This window comes from Heterodontus francisci, chromosome 17 (assembly GCF_036365525.1).
Source record: "Heterodontus francisci isolate sHetFra1 chromosome 17, sHetFra1.hap1, whole genome shotgun sequence".
NCBI lineage: Eukaryota > Metazoa > Chordata > Chondrichthyes > Heterodontiformes > Heterodontidae > Heterodontus > Heterodontus francisci.
The window spans coordinates 23,587,111-23,608,162 of record NC_090387.1 but is presented as its reverse complement, the minus strand read 5'-3'; the positions used below and the strand labels follow the sequence as shown (position 1 = coordinate 23,608,162).

Here is a 21,052-nt window from a genome sequence, read left to right as displayed (position 1 = left end):
GGGACGTGGAAGCTCAATGCCACACTGCTGAACCCAGAGAACGTTGAGGAACTCAAAAGGGATTACAAAGGTTGGAGGACCGTGAAACCCCTCTTTTGAGTCTCCAGTTCACTGGTGGGAAGCGATCAAGGAGAACATCAAGAGGTTCTTCATCCACAAAGGTGTTCAGAGGGCGAGAGAGAGACAGAGGGAAATGTCCCGACTCCAGAAAAGTATGCAAAATCTGCTCCAGCTGCAGTCGATGGGGGTCGAGGTCAAGGAGGACCTCCAAGAGGTGAAGAGCCAGCAGGCCTCGCTCTTTGCCACGGAGGCCTCCAAGATCATCTTCTGGTCCAGAGTCCGCTCCATCGAGCAGGATGAGACATGCTCGCGTTACTTCTTCCAAAAGGTACACAGAGAGAGCTCTGTTATCAGCAGCCTGAAGGAAGAAGATGGCTCGGTAACGTCTTCGCAGTCCGACATACTAAAGGATCAGCAAATCCTTTTATGCTGGGCTGTATGACGTGAAGCCTACAATCAGCAGAGCCTCCCAGTCCTTCCTGTCATCTATCACAGAGGTCTTAGATGACAGCAGGAGGGAGGGACTGGACAAGCCGCTAACTCTGGACGAGCTGACAAAGGCCGTCGAGTCCTTAGAGACGAGTAAAACTCCCGGAAGCGACGGCTTACCGGTCGAGTTATACTCGACCCTGTGGGACTGGGTCGGCCCGGACCTGCTGGAAGTATACGAGAGTATGCTCCTGGCTGGCAGGATGTCAGAATCCATGAGGAAAGGCATCATCACCCTCATTAACAAGCGGAAGGGGGAGAGGTCAGAAATCAGAAATTGGCGGCCCATCTCACTGCTTAATGTTGACTACAAGATTCTGTCCAAAGTCATAGCCAGTCGAGTCAAGTCTGCTCTGGAGTTGGTGATCCACCCCGATCAGACCTGTACTGTACCCGGCAGGAAGATCTCTGATAGTCTCGCGCTACTCAGGGATACGATCGCCTTTGTGCAGGACAGGAGGGTGGACACCTGCCTCATCAGCCTGGACCAGGAGAAGGCTTTTGACAGGATATCGCACACCTACATGATGGACGTGCTTTCCAAAATGGGGTTTGAGGGGGGGAATCTGCAATTGGATCAAACTGCTCTACACAAACATCAGTAGCGCAGTCACAATCAATGGGTGGGAATCGGAAAGTTTCCCGATCCAATCTGGAGTCAGACAGGGCTGTCCTTTCTCCCCTGTCTTGTTTGTTTGCTGTATTGAACCCTTTGCTGAGTCTATTAGGAAGGATGCGAGCATAAGACGGGTAACAATCCCAGACAGTGGAGGCACTCAGGTTAAAACCTCCTTGTACAAGGATGACGTCGCCGTCTTCTGTTCGGATCCGCTGTCCGTGCGCAGACTGATGAGCATCTGCGACCCGTTCGAACTGGCCTCGGGAGCCAAAGTTAACCACGGCAAGAGTGAGGCCATGTTCTTTGGGAACTGGGCTGACCGATCCTTTGTCCCCTTCACCGTCAGGTCAGACTACCTGAAGTTGCTGGGGATATGGTTCAGAAGGGCCCGGGCGTGCACCAAAACCTGGGAGGAGCGAGTAGCCAAGGTACAACACAAGTTGAGCATGTGGGGGCAGCGATCTCTCTCCATTATGGGCAAGAACCTGGTCATCAGGTGCGAGGCGCTCACGTTGTTGCTGTACGTGGCGCAGGTCTGGCCCATACCCCACTCCTGCGCTGTGGCCGTCACCCGAGCGATTTTCCGCTTCATCTGGATCCAAAATGGACCGGGTCCGGCGGGACACGATGCTCAAACCTCTGGACAAGGGTGGGAAAAATGTACCCAACGTCGCCCTCATCCTGATGACCACCTTTGTGTGCAGCTGCATCAAGCTGTGTGTAGACCTCCAATATGCAAACTCCAAGTGTCACTACGTGCTGAGGTTCTATCTGTCCCCGGTGTTGCGAAGGATGGGCCTGGTCACATTGCCACGGAACGCTCCATGCAGTTGGACTGTGCCGTACCACCTATCCTTCGTGGAGCAGTTTCTGCGGGAAAACACCTTTGACCACCGATCCATCAGGCAATGGTCTGCACGGAATGTCCTCAAGGCCCTACGGGAAAAGGAGACGGTGGATCCTGTCGGATGGTTCCCCGAGCAGACCGCCAAAGTCATTTGGCGGAATGCCTCATCACCAGAACTATCAAACAAGCACCAAGATGTAGCTTGGCTGGTGGTGAGAAGAGCCCTCCCCGTCAGATCCTTCCTGCACGCCCGAAGTCTCGCCCCCTCCGCGCAATGCCCCCGCGGTGGCTGTGGTGGGGAAGAGACGGTTGCCCACCTCCTCCTGGAATGTGCCTTTGCAAAGCAGGTGTGGAAAGAAATGCAGTGGTTTTTGTCGAGGTTCATCCCAAGCAGCTCTGTAACACAGGAGTCTGTGCTCTACGGGCTGTTCCCAGGGACGCACACCGAGATAAACATCAACTGCTGCTGGAGGACTATCAATTCGGTGAAAGACGCCCTTTGGTCTGCCCAAAACTTGCTGGTCTTCCAGCGCAAAGAGTTGTCCACCACCGAATGTTGCAGACTGGCACATTCCAAGGTCCAGGACTACGTGCTGAGGGAGGCACTGAAGCTTTGGGCAGCCGCAGCAAAGGCTCAATGGGGAAAGACCACAGTGTAAGGTCCCCCCCACCAAGCTGAACTGAGGGCTGGATCCATGGGAAACCCCTCGAACTGTATCGGGAAAATTTTCATTTGCTGTAAAATGTTAAAATGTAATTGGCATGACAAATGTGAAATGGAAGGGTGGTGAGGCAACTCATGATTGTAATGAAGCAAACGGATCTCAATTGCACTGTTTGTATTTTTTGACTTGGTGCTGTTAGAAATTGGTAATGTATATTTTTACAGATTTTTATGAATAAAGTATATTTTGGAAATAAAAAAAAGTGTTGGAGGCATTTAGTTGGGGGGAGGGGATGTAGGTCACGATAAACCTGTTGAATCCTTTGGAATCAAGTTCTTGATGGGATAAAAATAAGAAACACTGGAAATACTCAGCAGGTCTGGCAGCATCTATGGAGCGAGAAGCAGAGTTAATGTTTCAGGTCAGTGACCCTTCTTCAGATGGGTGCAGGCCTGAGATGACTGTAGATTTCTCTCTTGATTGAAAGTTCAGTTGAAGATGGTGGGACACTTCTAGTTTAGTGCTGTCAATGTAGATGTAGGTTCTACAGCAGGGTCCATGTCTTCTGGCTTGCTGGAACACAAGCTGCTTGATGTCGCTTCTGTCTCTCTCTCTCTCTCTCTCTCTAGGCTGTCTTTTTTTAAGGTAATGCTGTGTTACTTCTCACCTCGTTGCAGGAGACGATCTCATCGCTTCCCAATGGTGATCACCCAATGGCCCTGGACAGGGCTACTTCACATCTTTGTTTCAAAAGAAGACATTCGATTCTGGAATGTTTTAGGATAGAGTGCAATTGACACCTCTAAGCTTTGAAGATTTGTCCTTTGTCTTTGTTGGAAAGTTTGAATACACAAAGGCCAGTCCCCTTTCCGTCAGTGGCGATTTTGAAGCATTGTTCATTTTTAAAAGAAAAAGTCAATTTTTCATAACTCTTCATAGTTAGTCCACAGTTTGTGTCATCGCACCTCACAATAATCCATTATATCCTTCCGTGTTCCATAAATGTAAGACTGTAATAACCAGCCCATGAAACTGACAGACAGCAGAGGGAACTATTTTGAAGTGGGAAATGGATTTGTGTATAGTGCAGAATGGAGTGTTAAACAGAGCGGGAGATCATCTGACTCTACATGGTGTAAATATCTTGTGCCCTTGGATGAGTTGTCCCTTTCCTCCAGGGGATGCAGCAATATCATTTTTTTTTGTGCTGTTTGAGTGAACAAGGAAGAATCTACATTTCAATTCAATGCAGATAGTTGAATGCGCAGTTATTGTATTTTTATGGGATGCATATTCATAGTGAAAATAAAATGAATGTCTTCTTGGTTCAATCAGTTAAGTTGCATTTTTGGTCAAATATCAAATGCCCAATATGGCAGAACAAATTCATCCCCATTTTCTTTTATCTAATTCTACCTTTTTATAATGAACAGAAAATAATTTCTATGGACTGGGAATAAAATGTGTGGAATAGTCAGAGGATTACTAATCATTCCTCTAACTGTACGATAACCATATGCACTCACAGCAAATGAAAGAACATTTTTTTTCTCTACCAACAGGAGAATGGGGAGCTCCAGGAACTAAACGTTAGTAGCAAAACTAAGGCAATTGTGCCTGTGTCTTCTAAAGAAGCTAGCACACAGTCCTTGGGTGAGCTAGTAAGCGATCTACAGGTGAGAATATATTTTGACGTAAATAAGAATTCACCACATTTTTCTGTGGAATAATGTGGATGGCCCTACTAGAGAAGGGGCTACACTCGACCTCCTCTTAGGAAATGAGGATGGGCAGGTGGTTGATGTGTCAGTGGGGGAGCACTTTGGGACCAGTGACCAAAACTCTATTAGCTTCAAGATAGTAATGGAAAAGGATAGGACTGGTCCTCAGGTTGAAGTCCTAAATTGGGGGAAGGCTAATTTCGATGGCATCAGGCAGGAACTTTCAAAAGTTGAATGGGAGAGGCTGTTTACAGGTAAAGGGTCTTCTGGCAAGTGGGAGGCTTTTAAAATTGAGATAGGAAGAGTTCAGGACTGGCATGTTCCTGTTAGATGGAAGGGCAAGGCTGGCAAGTTTAGGGGACCTTGGTTGATGAGGGATATTGAGGGTGTGGTCAGGACAAAGAAGGAGGCATATGTCAGGTAGAGGCAGCTGGGATCAAGCGAGTCCCTCGAGGAGTATAGGGGATGCAGGACTACACTGACGAAGGAAATTAGGAGGACGAAAACGGGCCATGAGATTTCCCTGGCAGATAAGATAAAGGAGAATCCTAAAAGATTTTATAAGACGATTTAGAGTAAAAGGGTAGCTAGGGAGAGAGTAGGTCCCCTGAAAAATCAGTGTGGTAATCTATGTGTGGAGCCATGGGAAATGGGAGAAGTCTTAAATGAATACTTCTCATCTGTATTTACAGTGGAGAAGGTCATGGAAGCCAGTGAGTTCGAGGGAGGGAACAGCGATATCCTGGAGCATATCAACATTACAAAGGAGGAGGTGTTGGAGGTTTTGAAGTGCAGTATGGTGGATAAATCCCCAGGGCCTGACCAGGTGTATCCTAGGATGCTATGGGAAGTAAGGGAGGAGATTGCTGGGACTCTGACAGAGGTTTTTGTATCATCATTAGCCACGGGTGAGGTACCAGAAGACTGGAGGATAGCTAATGTTGTACCTTTATTTAAGAAGGGCAGCAGGGATAAGCCAGGGAACTACAGGCTGGTGAGCCTTACATCAGTGGTGGAAAAGTTATTGGAAGCGATTCTGACAGACAGGATTTATATGCATTTGGAAAGGCAAGGATAGTTAGCATGGCTTTGTGCGTGGGAAATCATGAATTTGATTGGGTTTTTCGAGGAGGTGACCAAGAGGATTGACGAGGGAAGGGCGATGGGCGTTGTCTACATGGACTTTAGCAAGGCCTTTGACAAGGTCCCGCATGGTAGGCTGGTCCAGAAGATTCGAACACATGGGATCCAGGGTGAGCTAGCAAATTGGATACAAAATTGGCTTGGTGATAGGAGGCAGAGGGTGGTAGTGGAGGGTTGTTTTTCAGATTGAAGGCCGGTGACCAGTGGTGTGCCGCAGGAATCGGTGCTGGGCCCTCTGTTTGTCATATATATTAATGACTTGGATGTGAATGTAGGGGGCATGATTAGTAAGTTTGCAGATGGCAGCAAAATTGGTGGTATAGTGGACAGTGAAGAAGGTTGTCTAAGGTTACAACAGGATATAGATCAACTGAGAAAGTGGGAAAGGGATTGGCAAATGGAATTTAATGCAGACAAGTGCGAAGTGATGCATTTTGGGAAGTTAAACCAGGGCAGGACATATACAGTGAATGTCAGGGCCCTGGGGAGTGTTGTTGAGCAGAGAGACCTTGGGGTGCAAGTACATAGTTCCCTGAAAGTGGCAACACAGGTAGACAGGGTGGTGAAGAAGGTGTAAGGCATGCTTGCCTTCATCAGCGGAGGCATTGAGGACAAGATTTGAGATGTCATGTTACAGTTGTACATTGGTTCGGCCACATTTGGAGTACTGTGTGCAGTCCTGGTCGCCGCACTACAGGAAAGGTGTGATTAAGCCAGAGAGGGTGCAGAATAGATTCACAAGGACGTTGCCTGGTTTGGAGGGCTTGAGTTATAAAGAGAGATTGGATAGGCTGGGTCTGTTTTCCCTGGAGCGAAGGAAGCTGAGAGGGGACATGATGGAGGTATATAAAATTATGAGAGGCATAGATAGGGTAGATAGCCAGAGTCTGTTTCCCATGGTAGGGGTGACTAAATCTAGAGGGCATAGATTTAAGGTGAGAGGGAGGAGGTTTAAAGGGGATCAAAGGGGTAAATTTTTCACACAAAGAATATTGGGTATCTGGAATGTTGCCTGAGGAAGTGGTGGAGGCAGGAACAGTAGCGACATTTAAGAGGCATCTGGATAGGTATTTGAATGAGCAAGGCATAGATGGATATGGAATTAATGCAGGCAGGTGGGATTAGTATAGATAGGCATTATGGTCAGCATGGACGAAGGGCCTGTTTCTATGCTGTATGACTCTATGACTCTATAATATTTGTTATCTGGTTGAAGTGTCGTGTGAACAATTTGCTGAAAGCACTTCTATTATGTAAACTCGGTACCTGTGTGCTCACATTTTTTTACTTAAAACAGAAAGCACCAGTTTTGAAATGGCTGTTACAAGTATGTTTGAAAATTGCTATTTGTTCAGAAAATTTACTTTCAATGGAGAAATTTTTGTCAATCTTTCCAACCAGATGATGTTGGAACTATGATGTTGTTGTTGTTATTACAGAGACTTGGTTGAGGGAAGGACAGGATTGGCAGCTAAATGTTCCAGGATTTAGAAGCTTCAGGCGGGATATAGGGGGATGTAAAAGGGGTGGGGGAGTTGCATTACTGGTTATGGAGAATATCACAGCTGTACTGCGGGAGGACACCTCGGAGGGGTCATGCAGCGAGGCAATATGGGTGGAGCTCATGAATAGGAAGGGTGCAGTTACGATGTTGGGGGTTTACTACAGGCCTCCCAACAGCCAGCGGGAGATAGAGGAGCAGATATGTAGACAGATTTTGGAAAGATGTAAAGGTAACAGGGTTGTAGTGGTGGGTGATTTTAACTTCCCCTATATTGATCCAGGAGGGCTTCTTGAAACGATATGGAGATAGTCCAACTCTGGATGGGGCCGTACTGGACCTGGTATTGGGGAATGAGCCTGGCCAGGTGGTCGAAGTTTCAATAGGGGAGCATTTCGGAAACAGTGACCATAATTCTGTAAGTTTTAAGGTACTTGTGGATAAGGATAAGAGTAGTCCTCGGGTGAAGGTGTTAAATTGGGGGAAGGCTAATTATGACAATATTAGGCAGGAACTGAAGAATTTCGATTGGGGGCGGCTGTTTGAGGGTAAATCAACATCTGACATGTGGGAGTCTTTCAAACGTCAGTTGATTAGAATCCAGGACCAGCATGTTCCTGTGAGGAAGAAGGATAAGTTTGGCAAGTTTCGGGAACCTTGGATAAGGGGGATATTGTGAGCCGAGTCAAAAAGAAAAAGGAAGCATTCGTAAGGGCTGGAAGGCTAGGAACAGACGAATCCCTTGAGGAATATAAAGACAGTAGGAAGAAACTTAAGCAAGGAGTCAGGAGGGCTAAAAGGGGTCATAAAAAGTCAATGGCAAACAGGATTAAGGAAAGTCCCAAGGCTTTTTATACATGTATAAAGAGCAAGAGGGTAACGAGGGAAAGGGTTGGCCCACTCGAGGACAGAGGAGGGAATCTATGTGTGGAGCCAGAGGAAATGGGCGAGGTACTAAATGAGTACTTTGCATCAGTATTCACGAAAGAGAAGGACTTGGTGGAGGATGAGCCTAGGGAAGTGAGTGTAGTTAGTCTCAGTCATCTCATTATCAAAAAGGAGGAGGTGTTGGGTATCTTGCAAAGCATTAAGGTAGATAAGTCCCCAGATGCCTGATAGGATCTACCCCAGAATACTGAGGGAGGCAAGGGAAGAAATTGCTGGGGCCTTGACAGAAATCTTTGCATCCTCATTGGCTGCAGGTGAGGGCCCAGAGGACTGGAGAATAGCCAATGTTTTTCCCATTGTTTAAGAAGGGTAGCAAGGATAATCCAGGAAATTATAGGCCGGTGAGCCTTACGTCAGTGGTAGGGAAATTATTAGAGAGGATTCTTCGGGACAGGATTTACTCCCATTTGGAAACAAACGAACTTATTAGCGAGAGGCAGCATGGTTTTGTGAAGGGGAGGTCGTGTCTCACTAATTTGATTGAGTTTTTTGAGGAAGTGACCAAGATGATTGATGAAGGAAGGGCAGTGCATGTTATCTATATGGACTTCAGTAAAGCCTTTGACAATGTCCCGCATGGGAGACTGGTACAAAAGGTGAAGTCACACGGGATCAGAGGTGAGCTGGCAGGATGGGTACAGAACTGACTCGGTCATAGAAGACAGAGGGTAGCAGTGGAAGGGTGCTTTTCTGAATGGAGGGATGTGACTAGTGGTGTTCTGCAGGGCTCAGTGCTGGGACCTTTGCTCTTTGTAGTATATATAAATGATTTGGAGGAAAATGTAGCTGGTCTGATTAGTAAGTTTGCGGACGACACAAAGGTTGGAGTTGCGGATAGTGATGAGGATTGTCAGAGGAGACAGCAGGATATACATCGGTTGGAGACTTGGGCGGAGAAACGGCAGATGGAGTTTAATCCGGAAAAATGTGAGGTAATGCATTTTGGAAGGTCTAATGCAGGTGGGAAGTATACAGTAAATGGCAGAACCCTTAGGAGTATTGGCAGGCAGAGAGATCTGGGCGTACAGGTCCACAGGCCACTGAAAGAGGCCACGCAGGTGAATAAGGTAGTCAAGAAGGCATACGGCATGTTTGCCTTCATTGGTCGGGGCATAGAGTATAAAAATTGGCAAGTCATGCTGCAGCTGTACAGAACTTTAGTTAGGCTACACTTAGAATATTGCGTGCAATTCTGGTCGCCACACTACCAGAAGGACGTGGAGGCTTTGGAGAGGGTACAGAAGAGGTTTACCAGGATGTTGCCTGGTCTGGAGGGCATTAGCTATGAGGAGAGGTTGGAAAAACTCGGATTGTTTTCACTGGAACGACGGAGGTGGAGGGGCGACATGATAGAGGTTTACAAAGTTATTCGTGGCATGGACAGAGTGAATAGTCAGAAGCTTTTTCCCAGGATGGAAGAGTCAGTTACTAGGGGACATAGGTTTAAGGTGCAAGGGGCAAAGTTTAGAGGGGATGTGCGAGACAAGTTCTTTACACAGAGGGTGGTGAGTGCCTGGAACTTGCTGCCGGGGGAGGTGGTGGAAGCAGGTACGATAGTGACGTTTAAGAGGCATCTTGATAAATACATGAATAGGATGGGAATAGAGGGATACGGTCCCTGGAAGTGCAGAAGGTTTTAGTTTAGGCAGGCATCAAGATCGGTGCAGGCTTGGAGGGCCGAATGGCCTGTTCCTGTGCTGCACTGTTCTTTGTTCTTTGTTCAGATATTGTTAAAATTACATGGAAGTCTACAATGCCTGGATCAGAAAGGCTCTCAGGCCTCAATAACATTTTATGTACGAGCTGCCAATGACTGTCGCGCCTCCACAGACAGTTTGTTTATTTTATAAAGTTGAAAATCCAGCCAGTTGTCTCGGATGGGGGAGGCTGCGGGTGCTACTGCATGAGGACTGTGTAGTCAGTGGAGCACACCTCCTGTGTCTGGCTCCACAGGAACTAAAATAAAAGCAAAATACTGCAGATGCTAGAAATCTGAAATAAAAACAGCAAGTGCTGGAATTACTCAGCATGTCTGGAAACATCTATGGAGAGAGGAAGAGTTAATGTCTCAGGTCACTGATGCTGCTGAGTATTTCCAGCACTTGCTGCTTTTATTATCCACAGGAATTACTTTTTTTTTTTAATTACTTATTTTAAATGTAGGTAGCCGGGCTGTAGTAACCGCTGAAGAAATTTGAGAGGAGCACCTACCCTACTCGATCAAAACCAATTTCTGTAAGGAAGCCTAAAACATGAGTTAGGACCCTCGCTTACATATGTAAGGAGATTTACACCTGTTTTGAGTAGCTGCCTAGTAGGCCTGTACAGGCAAGTCTTTAGCAATATGGTGGCCTCTATACTGCAGGCACAGATCGCGGTGCAGGATGCTGTGCCCTGAAATTGGGCCTTGTGCCCCATTTTCCAGGCAGATATTGGGAACAACAAGAACCAATTTCTATCCCGACAAACTGAGTTGGAAACCTTTTCTAAAAATGTAATTCAAGCAAGAAATTAAAATTCAGATATGTATTAATCAGTTTTAGTCGTTCAGCACAAACCCAATTTTCCTACAATTATATTCCATTGCAGTGCATACTTTTTTCATTCATTCTGGTGATGTGGGCATTGCTGGCAAAGCCAGCATTTATTGCCCATTCCTAATTGCCCTTGAAGCAAAGCAGTCTGTGTGGTGAAGCTGCTCCCACAGTGCTGTTAGGGAGGGAGTTCCAGGATTTTGACCCAGCGACAATGAAGAAAAAGTGATATATTTCCAAGTCGGGATGACTTGTGACTTGGAGTAGTAGTGTTCCCACGCGCCTGCTGTCCTTGTCCTAGGTGGTAGAGGTTGCAACGTTGGGAGGTGTTGGCGAAATGCTGCAGTGCATCTTGTAGATGATACACACTGAAGATGGAGGGAATGTTGTTGGAGGGAATGAATGTTCAAGGTGGTGGTTGGGGTGCCAACTAAGTGGGTTGCCTTTTCTTGGATGGTGTTAAGCTTCTTGAATTACAGCTACACTTATCCAGGCAAGTGGAAATTATTCCATAGCACTCCTGACTTGTGCCTTGTAGATGGTGGAAAGGCTTTGGGAAATCAGGAGGTGAGTCACTTATTGCAGAATATTCAGCCTCTGACCTGCTCTTGTAGCCACATTAATTGTGCTGGTCCAGTTAAGTTTCTGGTCGATGGTGACACCCAGGATGTTTGTGATGAGCAATTCAACATGGTAATTCCATTGAATGTCAAGAGGAGGTGGTTGGACTTTTTCATGTTGGCGATAGTCTTTGCCTAGCACGAGTGTGACATGTATTTTATTTGCCACCTATCAGTGCCAACCTGAATGTTGTGCAGGCATTGCTACATGTGAGCACTGTCTATTTCACTACCTGAGGAGTTGCAAATTGTACCGAACACTGTGGCATCATCAGCAAATATTCCCACTTTTGACCTTATGATGGAAGAAAAGTCATTGATGAAGCAGCTTAAGATGGCTGAGCCTCGGACACTGTTTTTTTGGGGGGGTTATGATCAGTGATTTTAAAATGAATCTTTGGTTTTGATGCTAGGCTGACTTGCAGAATGGTCTCACAAAGGTTCATGTGTTGGAACGCCGACTGCTGTATGGATGGAATGATTTTGAAGTGGATAAACATGAACCAATTTGGAAGAAATATCTTGGCCAGGTAATGTGTGTGATGAATTCTGAAATTATCGATGAAAACAAACTGAAGAAAAATGTTGACTATAATGTGGCCCGCGTTTGAATGTAGCCTTATCCTTGGGTTCATTGTGATTTTTCGTCAATTTTACATTTTACAAGAGGCAGTTTGACATTTTGCAGAAATGTGAGGCAGAATTCTAACTGCTAAGGGCGAGTGGGGTCAGGTGTGGGTGCAAAGTTAAAGCCCCAAAAAGTGCCTGTGAATCAGGAATCCAACATGATCCTGCCCACTTCCAGGTTTAACCAGGGATGTTTGAAGGAAAGCAGGAAACCCCCGTGGAACTATCAGGCAAGTACTTAAAATATTTACATAGTTAGTTATGAATTTAACCCAGGATTCTGGCTTTAACTGCCAGCATGTGGGTTTCCTAAGCTGTGTGGAGCTCGTCAGGGTCAACAAGGTGAGAATAAAGTGGGAAACCATTGTTCAATAAAACTGTGAAGCCTGAAAGCCTTTAGATAGTGCAATTGCATATAGTTGTTGGCCATCCTATATGAAAGGTTTGTGCTCACAGCACTTGTTTGGAGAGCACGATTTCACTGCTTGGCAGGTGATTTCCAACTTTTTGGAAGTCATTTCACCCACCTTGGAGTTTACTCGCCTTGATCTGAACTTCCCTGCTGTTGGCCTTCACTGGAGCATGGGAGCAACCTTTGCAGGTTACAGCATGGAATTCTGATGAAGGACAACAGGAGCAGCCACACCAACACCAGCAGGAGCAGCAACACCAACGACCTTCTCTGCAGCCATATCCCACTCCATGGGACAGGGGATGGACACAAAGCTCCAGATTGAAGAAGGCGATACTCTCAGCACAGGGGATACAGACAGAGGATTTGCTTCCTTGACATGACAGAGCAACAGTGCATCAGGAGGCTTAGGCTTTTGCAGAAGACTAAACTAAAAGATCAGGATATTGGGATGGAGGACCAAAAGCATGACAAAAGAAGTAAGTTTTAAGCAGGATCTTGAAGGAAGGAGAGAGGTAGAGATGTTTAGGAAGAGAATTCGAGACCATAGTGCCTAGACAGCTGAAAGGCCAAAGTTGAAGGAATGTAGAGCTTGGAGGGATTTGCGATAAGGCTGGAGAAGGATACAAACAAAGGGAGAGATGAGGCCTTCAATTGGAAGTCTGGTCAGGAGAGCATTGGAACAGTCAAATGCAGAGGAAGCAAAGGCATGGATCAGAGTTTCAGCAACTAGTGGGCTCAGGCAGAGGCAGGGGCAGAGGCACAAAATATTGCAAAGGTGGAACCAGGCGGTCTTTGTCATTGGAGAGAATACAGAGAGTCAGCAAGACAGCTTGAGCAAATTTTTTTTTTAGATTTAGAGATACAGCACTGAAACAGGCCATTCGGCCCACCGAGTCTGTGCCGACCATTAACCACCCATTTATACTAATCCTACACTAATCCCATATTCCTACCACATCCTCACCTGTCCCTATATTCCCCTACTACCTACCTATACTAGGGGCAATTTGTAATGGCCAATTTACCTATCAACCTGCAAGTCTTTTTGGCTTGTGGGAGGAAACCGGAGCACCCGGAGGAAACCCACGCAGACACAGGGAGAACTTGCAAACTCCACACAGGCAGTACCCAGAGGAACTCCTGCAGTGATGTCCTGGAGCTCAGATGATTGACCTCCAACAACCATAACCATCTTCCTTTGCGCTAGGTATGACTCCAGCCAGCGGAGGGTTTTCCCCCTGATTCCCATTGACCTCAGTTTTGCTCAGGCTCCTTGATGTCATACTCGGACAAATGCTGCCTTGATGTCAAGGGCAGTCACTCTCACCTCACCTCTTGAGTTCAGCCCTTTTGTCCATGTTTGAACGAAGGCTGTAATGAGGTCAGGAGCTGAGTGGCCCTGGCGGAACCCAAACTGAGCAGGTTATTGCTAAGCAAGTGCTGCTTGATGGCACTGTTGATGACACCTTCCATCACTTTACTGATGATAGAGAGTCGGCTGATGGGGCGGTAATTGGCCGGGTTGGACTTGTCCTGCTTTTTGTGTACAGGACATACCTGGGCAATTTTCCACATTGCAGGGTAGATGCCAGTGTTGTAGCTGTACTGGAACAGCTTGGCTAGGGACGTGGCAAGTTCTGGAGCACAGATCTTGAGTACTATTGCCAGAATATTGTCAGGGCCCATAGCTTTTGCAGTTTCCAGTGCCTTCAGTCGTTTCTTGATATCACGCGGAGTGAATCGAACTGGCTGAAGTCTGGCATCTGTGATGCTGGGGACTTCAGGAGGAGGCCGAGATGGATCATCAACTCGGCACTTCTGGCTGAAGATTGTTGCAATTGCTTCAGCCTTATCCTGATGTGCTGGGCTCCCCCATCATTGAGGATGGGGATATTTGTGGAGCCACCTCCTCCAGTTAGTTGTTTAATTGTCTACCACCATTCACAGCTGGATGTGGCAGGACTGCAGAGCTTAGATCTGATCCATTGGTTATGGGATCGCTTAGCTATCACATGCTGCTTACGCAGTTTGGCATGCAGGTAGTCCTGTGTTGTAGCTTCACCAGGTTGACACCTCATTTTGAGGTATGCCTGGTGCTGCTCCTGGCATGCCCTCCTGCACTCTTCATTGAACCAGGGATGGTCTCCTGGCTTGATGGTAATAGTAGAGTGGGGGATATGCCGGGCCATGAGGTTACAGATTGTGGTTGAGTACAATTCTGCTGCTGCTGATGGCTCACAGCGCCTCATGGATGCCCAGTTTTGCATTGATTTTTTTTTAGATTTGGAGATACTGCACTGAAACAGGCCCTTCGGCCCACCGAGTCTGTACCGACCATTAACCACCCATTTATACTAATCCTACACTAATCCCATATTCCTACCACATCCTCACCTGTCCCTATATTCCCCTACCGCCTACCTATACTAGGGACAATTTATAATGGCCAATTTACCATTAACCTGCAAGTCTTTTGGCTGTGGGAGGAAACCCACGCAGACACAGGGAGAACTTGCAAACTCCACACAGGCAGTACCCAGAATTGAACCCGGGTCGCTGGAGCTGTGAGACTGCGGTGCTAACCACTGCGCAACTGTGCCGCCCTTGCTCGATCTGTTCGAAATCTATCCCATTTAGCACTGTGATAGTGCCACTCAACTCGATGGATGATATCCTCAATGTGAAGGCGGGACTTAGTCACCACAAGGACTGTGCGGTGATCACTCCTACCAATACTGTCATGGACAGAAGCACCTGCAGCAGGCAGATTGGTGAGGACGAGGTCAAGTATGTTTTTCCCTCGCGTTGGTTCCCCCACCACCTGCCGCAGACCCAGTCTAGCAGCTATGTCCTTTAGGACTCGGCCAGCTCGGTCAGTAGTGGTGCTACCGAGCCACTCTTGATGATGGACATTGAAGTCCCCCGCCCAGAGTACATTTTGTGCCCTTGCCACCCTCAGTGCTTCCTCCAAGTGGTGTTCAACATGGTGGTGTACTGAGTCATCAGCTGAGGGAGGGCAGTAGGTGGTAATCAGTAGGAGGTTACCTTGCCCATGTTTGACCTGATGCCATGAGACTTCATGGGGTCCAGCGTCGATGTTGAGGACTCCCAGGGCAACTCCCTCCCTACTGCATACCACTGTGCCACCACCTCTGCTGGGTCTGTCAAGCCCCCCAGATGTTAGTAAGGAGGACTTTGCAGGGTCTACAGGGCTAGGTTTGCCGTTGTCGTTTCCGGTGCCTCGGTCACTGCCGGGTGGTCCGTCAGGTTTCATTCCTTTTTATTAACTTTGTCGTGGTTAGGTACAACTGAGTGGCTTGCTAGGCCATTTCAGAGGGCATGTAAGAGTTAAACACATTACTGTGGGTCTGGCGTCACATGTAGGCCAGACCAGGTAAGGACAGCAGATTTCCTTCCCTGAAGGACATTAGTGAACCAGATGGGGTTTTTACAACAATCGACAATGGTTTCATGGCCATCATTAGACTAGTTTTTAATTCCAGATTTATTAATTAAATTCAAATTCCACCTTCTGCTGTGGTGGGATTCGAACTCATGTCCCCAGAGAAATTCCCTGGGTCTCTGGGTTACTAGTCCAGTGATAATACCACTACGTCACCGCCTACCCATGATGATGAAGGGAAGGTCATTGATGAAGCAGCTGAAGATGGTTGGGCCTAGGACACTATTTTATTTTTTAAAATTTTATTTATTTAGAGATACAGCACTGAAACAGGCCCTTTGGCCCACTGAGTCTGTGCCGACCAAGAACCACCCATTTATACTAACCCTACAGTAATCCCATATTCCCTACCACCTACCTACATTAGGGGCAATATACAATGGCCAATTTACCTATCACCTGCAAGTCTTTGGCAGTGGGAGGAAACCGGAACACCCGGCGAAAACTCATGCGGTCACAGGGAGAACTTGCAAACTCCGCACAGGCAGTACCCAGTATTGAACCCAGGTCCCTGAAGCTGTGAGGCTGCGGTGCTCGCCACTGTGCCACCCTGAGGAACTCCTGCAGCGATCTCCTGGGGCAATGATAGGCCTTCAATATTCACAACCATCTTCCTTTATGCTAAGTATGACTCCAACCAGTGGAGAGTTTCCCTCGATTCCCATTGACTTCAATTGTACTCGGGCTCCTTCATGCCATACTCGGTCAAATGCTGCCTTGATGTCAAGGGCAGTCACACTCACCTCACCTCTGGAGTTCAGTTATTTTGTCCATGTTTGGACCAAGGCTGTAATAATGTCAGGAGCTGTGTGGCCCAGGCAGAACCCAAGTTGAGCATCGGTGAGCAGGTTATTGCTGTGTAAGTGCCACTTGATAGCATTATCGATGACACCTTCCATCACTTTGCTGATGATGGAGAATAGACTGATTGGGCAGTAATTGGCCGAATTGGATTTGTTATGCTTTTTGTGGATAGGAGATACCTAGGCAATTTTTCAGGTAGATGCCAGTGCTGTAGCTGTACTGGAACAGCTTGGGTAAGGGAGTGGCTAGTTCTGGAGCACAAGTCTTTCGTACTACTGCCTGGATGTTGTCAGGGCCCATGGTCTTTGCTGTATCCAGTGGCATCAACCATTTCTTGGAGTGAATGGAATTGTTTGAAGACTGGCATCTGTGATGTTGGGGACCTCGGGAGGAGGCTGAGATGGATCATTCATTCAGCACTTCTGGCTGAAGATGATTGCAAATGCTTCAGCCTTGTCTTTTGCACTGACATGCTGGGCTCCTCCATCATTGTCTTCCATTCATGATTGGATATGGCAGACCTGTAGAGTTTTGATCTGATCCATTGGTTGTGCGATCGCTTGGCCCTGTCTTTCACATGCTGCATCCGCTGTTTAGCATGCAAATAGTCCTGTGTTGTAGCTTCACCAGGTTGGCACCTCATTTTTAGGTATGCCTGTTGCTGCTCCTTATATGCTGTCCTACACTCCTCATTGAGTTGATCCCCGGCTTGATGGTAATGGTAGAGTGAGGTATATGCTGGGCCATGACGTTTCATATTGTGGTTGAATGCAATTCCGCTGTTGCTGATGGCCCAGAGTGCCTCATGGATGCCCAGTTTTGAGCTGCTAGATCTGTTCTGAATGTATCCCATTTAGTATAGTTGTAGTGACACACAACACGATGGAGAGTATCCTCAGTGTAAAGACAGGTCTTCATCTCCACAAGGACTATGCAGTGGTCATTCCAACCAATACTGTCATGGACAGATGCATCTGTGACAGGTCAATTTGGTGAAGATGAGGACAAGTAGGTTTCTCCCTCTTGGTTCTCTCACCAGCTGCCACAGGCCCAGTCTAGCAGTTATGTCCTTTAGGACTCAACCAGCTCGGTCCGTAGTGATGCTACCTAGCCACTCTTGATGATGGACATTGAAGTCCCCCACCCAGAGTACATTCTGTACCCTTGCTACCTTCAGTGCATCTTCCAAGTGTTATTCAATATGGAGCAGTACTGATTCATCAGCTGAGGGAGAGAATAGATGGTAATCAGCAGGAGGTTTCTTTTGCCCAGCATGTCAGTGCAAAAGACAAGGCTGAAGCATTTGCAATCATCTTCAGCCAGAAGTGCTGACCTGATGTTTGACCTGATGCCGTGAGATTTCATGGGGTCCAAAATCAACATTGAGGTCTCCCAGGACAACTCCCGCTTGACTCCCACAGTGCCACCACTTCTGCTGGGTCTGTCCTGCTGGTAGGAAAGGACGTATCCAGGAATAATGATGGAGTCTGGGATATTGGCTGTAAGGTATGATTCGGTGATTATGACTATGTTGGGCTGTTGCTTGACTAGTCAGTGGGACAGTTCTCCCAGTTTGGCACAAGCCCCCAGATGTTCGTAAGGAGGACTTTGCAGCGTTGACAGGGAAGAGTGTGCCATTGTCATTTCCAGTGCCTAGGTTGAAGCCAGGTGATCCGTCCGGTTTTATTCCTTTCTCAACATTTCTATAGCTAAGGGGCAGCATGTGGATGTCGAAGAGAAAGAGGCCAAGGAAAGATCCACAAAGAAATCTAGGACAGGAAGAAAAACAGCTGCTGGAGATGCTATGTCTGCACTCAGAGTGGAACCAAGTAAGAATTTGAATGAGACAGGAAGGAGTATGGTAATATTGGCCCCCTGAAGGTGTGTTCGGAGGGAATATCGGTGAGAGAGGAGTTTGGGTTAGTTGGGGTTCTGCTCATAAGGAAAGTTTTTTACATATTTGAAAGCTATGCATATTTTGCTTATAACTTTTTTTAACAAAGTTACAAAACTTAGGAATATATGTATGTTAAGATGAATATTGATTAGCTTTAACTACTATTTGTTGTGAGTTATAATCTGTTAACTGATGGATTATCAACTTGGGAAAGCACAGTCATAAAAGATATTGGAAAATATCAGTCATTCATCCTGCACTGTTAACATTTGACTGTTTTAACCCTATTTTTCATAACCATTTTCCTCTATTAAGTCATTAAGTTTTGTTTATCTAGCACTGTACTGGATGCATTGTTCACTAAAGTAAGTGTCACAAGATAAAGTGAAAGCTTAATTTTTAAAAAAGACAAACAATATTTACATATCAGCTTTTACAATTGTATTAATTCCATCCAGACACATGAAAACGTAATTATTTTACAAGAACCAGATACAAACAAAATGATGACAAACATACTAGAAATTAAGATTTATATTTTGATATATAATATAATCAGTGCTATTTTGGGTGCTTACTAATTTTTGGTTTCAATCCTAGTTCAAGAATCCCCTTATTCTGTTGCTTTTGACCTCAGCTGTTATTAGTTTCATCACTAAAGAGATTGAAGATGCAGTGAGCATAACAGTGGTATGTATAAATGTTCACCCAGTCAGCTCTCAGTGAATGTAATCTGGCATGTTACTAAGACTTTTGGTGGGGGGCAGGGGGCGGGTGGGGGGGGTGGTGGTGGTGGTGGTGGTGGAGGGGGGGATGGGTGACCAACTTTCCACAGAAAAAATAATTAAAGTTAAATTTAAATGTTGGGTTTTAAATGCTAAGTGTATGCACAAACATCATTTTTTTAAATATTATGATGGAAGGTGATTAACATGTTTAATGAGTTAGGCATTGAAGTTATTTCTCCAAAGAGTGAAAATGCTCAGTAGTTTGCTTGCCTATTTTAGTCACGGATAAATATGTCAGCCCCTGGTCCTGGGCACTCAGCAAATCTTTCCACTTTTCCTTTGGTTGTGAGAATAAGGAGACAAAATAAGGACAGAAACGCACACTAAGGCCAGAATTTAACCATGAGCGGCAGGGTCACGGAGGCAGAAGTGGAAGAGGGTAGCGAAGGCTCTCCTGCTTCGACCTCCACTCCTGTTGCAATGGCGCGCTGGCCAGCCAATTAACAGCCAGCAAGCGGGGTCGTCAACGTATCCACAACTGGGGGTGGGAGGTAAGGCAGCGGCCACGTCATCCCGTGACCCGAAAGAAGGTGTCAACAGCATCTTTAAGGGGTGTGCAGATATCACAAGAAGGAAGCCTGGAGTTTCATCGAAACCCTCATCTGCATGAAACCCCAATCAGTCTCTGAAGAATATCCCTCATTTGCCTGTGACCACCCCCTCATCTGCCTGCTGCAACCCTTCATCTGCCTCACCACAAGGAAACCCCTTCTGCCTGACATCAGTCAAGCAAGTCAACCAAAAAGCCTGTGGAACCCTCTTGAGGGCATGGCGAAAGCGAGAACCCCGGTGGCCCCACAGTTCAGTAATGACTTCCTGCATGTCCTTCTCCAGGCTGCTTGGGAAAGGTAGGAGATCCTCTTCCCTTGGGACTGAAGGAGGAGACCTCCCCACTGAACCAAGCAAGCTTGGATGGAGATCGCAGGGGAGATTCACAGCCATGGGGTTTTCCACAGAACATGGATTCAGTATCACAAGTGGGTCAATGACCTTCCCGCTCTACCAGGGTGAGGTGGAGGAGGGGACCTCAGAGGATAGAGCATCATATCCTTGCGCCTCACCCTCCACCAGCTCAGATATTGTCACCTCAGTGGGTAAGTGCACGGTAATAGATCCAGGGTCACAAGCTGAAGAGACATCACCCAAGAGCTGGACCAGCGGTCAGAGGCTATGACAGCCGAGGCCTCTGACACTCTGAGGACTGTGGGAGGGCAGGCACATGATGAGTCCTCGGTTGATGACATGCTTTTGGAGTTTTCCGTACGGAAGCAGATGCTACAGGTTCAGCATGAGGTGTGTGGAGATCTGGCGGAGATTCCAGAGGGTATGTGCACCCTGGACCTGACAGTGGAGAGGTCCATCCAGACCATGACTGCTGCGATCTCCCTCTCATCTTGTGCGTGGCCTTACCCATTGAGAGGTTTGTGACTCTCGTGGAGAGCCACATCCAGTACACCAGTCAGTGGCTGCCAGGGATGCTTGCAGACCTGCATGCCATCACCTTGTTCATGAGCTCTACCTAGCAGTGGTAAGGCGAGAGGGGGACGAGGCACCTTGAGTCACCAGCAGGTCCTCATCCTTCTCAGGTCAGCAGGAGGTTCAAGTGTGCCTTGTGAGGAAGGAGGAGTAGCTGCCTTATGTATCTGAGGGCTTCTGTCAGGGCACTCCTGATGTGGACATTGCATCCTAGGGTCTTAAAAGAAATTGCTACAGAGATTGGTTGTAATTGTCCAAAATTACCTCGATTTTGGAAAGGTCCCAGTGGATTGCAAAACGGCAAATGTAAAACTCTATTCCAGAAAGTGGGAGGACAGAAAGTGAGAAACTATAGGCCAATTAGCCTAACATATGTCATTGGGAAAATGCTAGAATCCATTATTCAGGAAGCAGTAGCAGGACATTTAGAATATC

General features: G+C 46.9%; 1 protein-coding gene across 1 annotated transcript in view; it reads left to right on the top strand.

Moving 5' to 3' along the window:
- Positions 1 to 21,052, top strand: part of LOC137378766 (calcium-transporting ATPase type 2C member 2-like) — a 113,594-nt gene that overhangs the window by 15,901 nt on the left and 76,641 nt on the right. Inside the window, exons 2-4 of the mRNA XM_068049151.1 lie at positions 4,243 to 4,356; positions 11,561 to 11,677; positions 18,954 to 19,043. Of these exons, the coding sequence (XP_067905252.1) occupies positions 4,243 to 4,356; positions 11,561 to 11,677; positions 18,954 to 19,043 (321 nt within the window). The remainder of the gene's footprint in view (positions 1 to 4,242; positions 4,357 to 11,560; positions 11,678 to 18,953; positions 19,044 to 21,052) is intronic.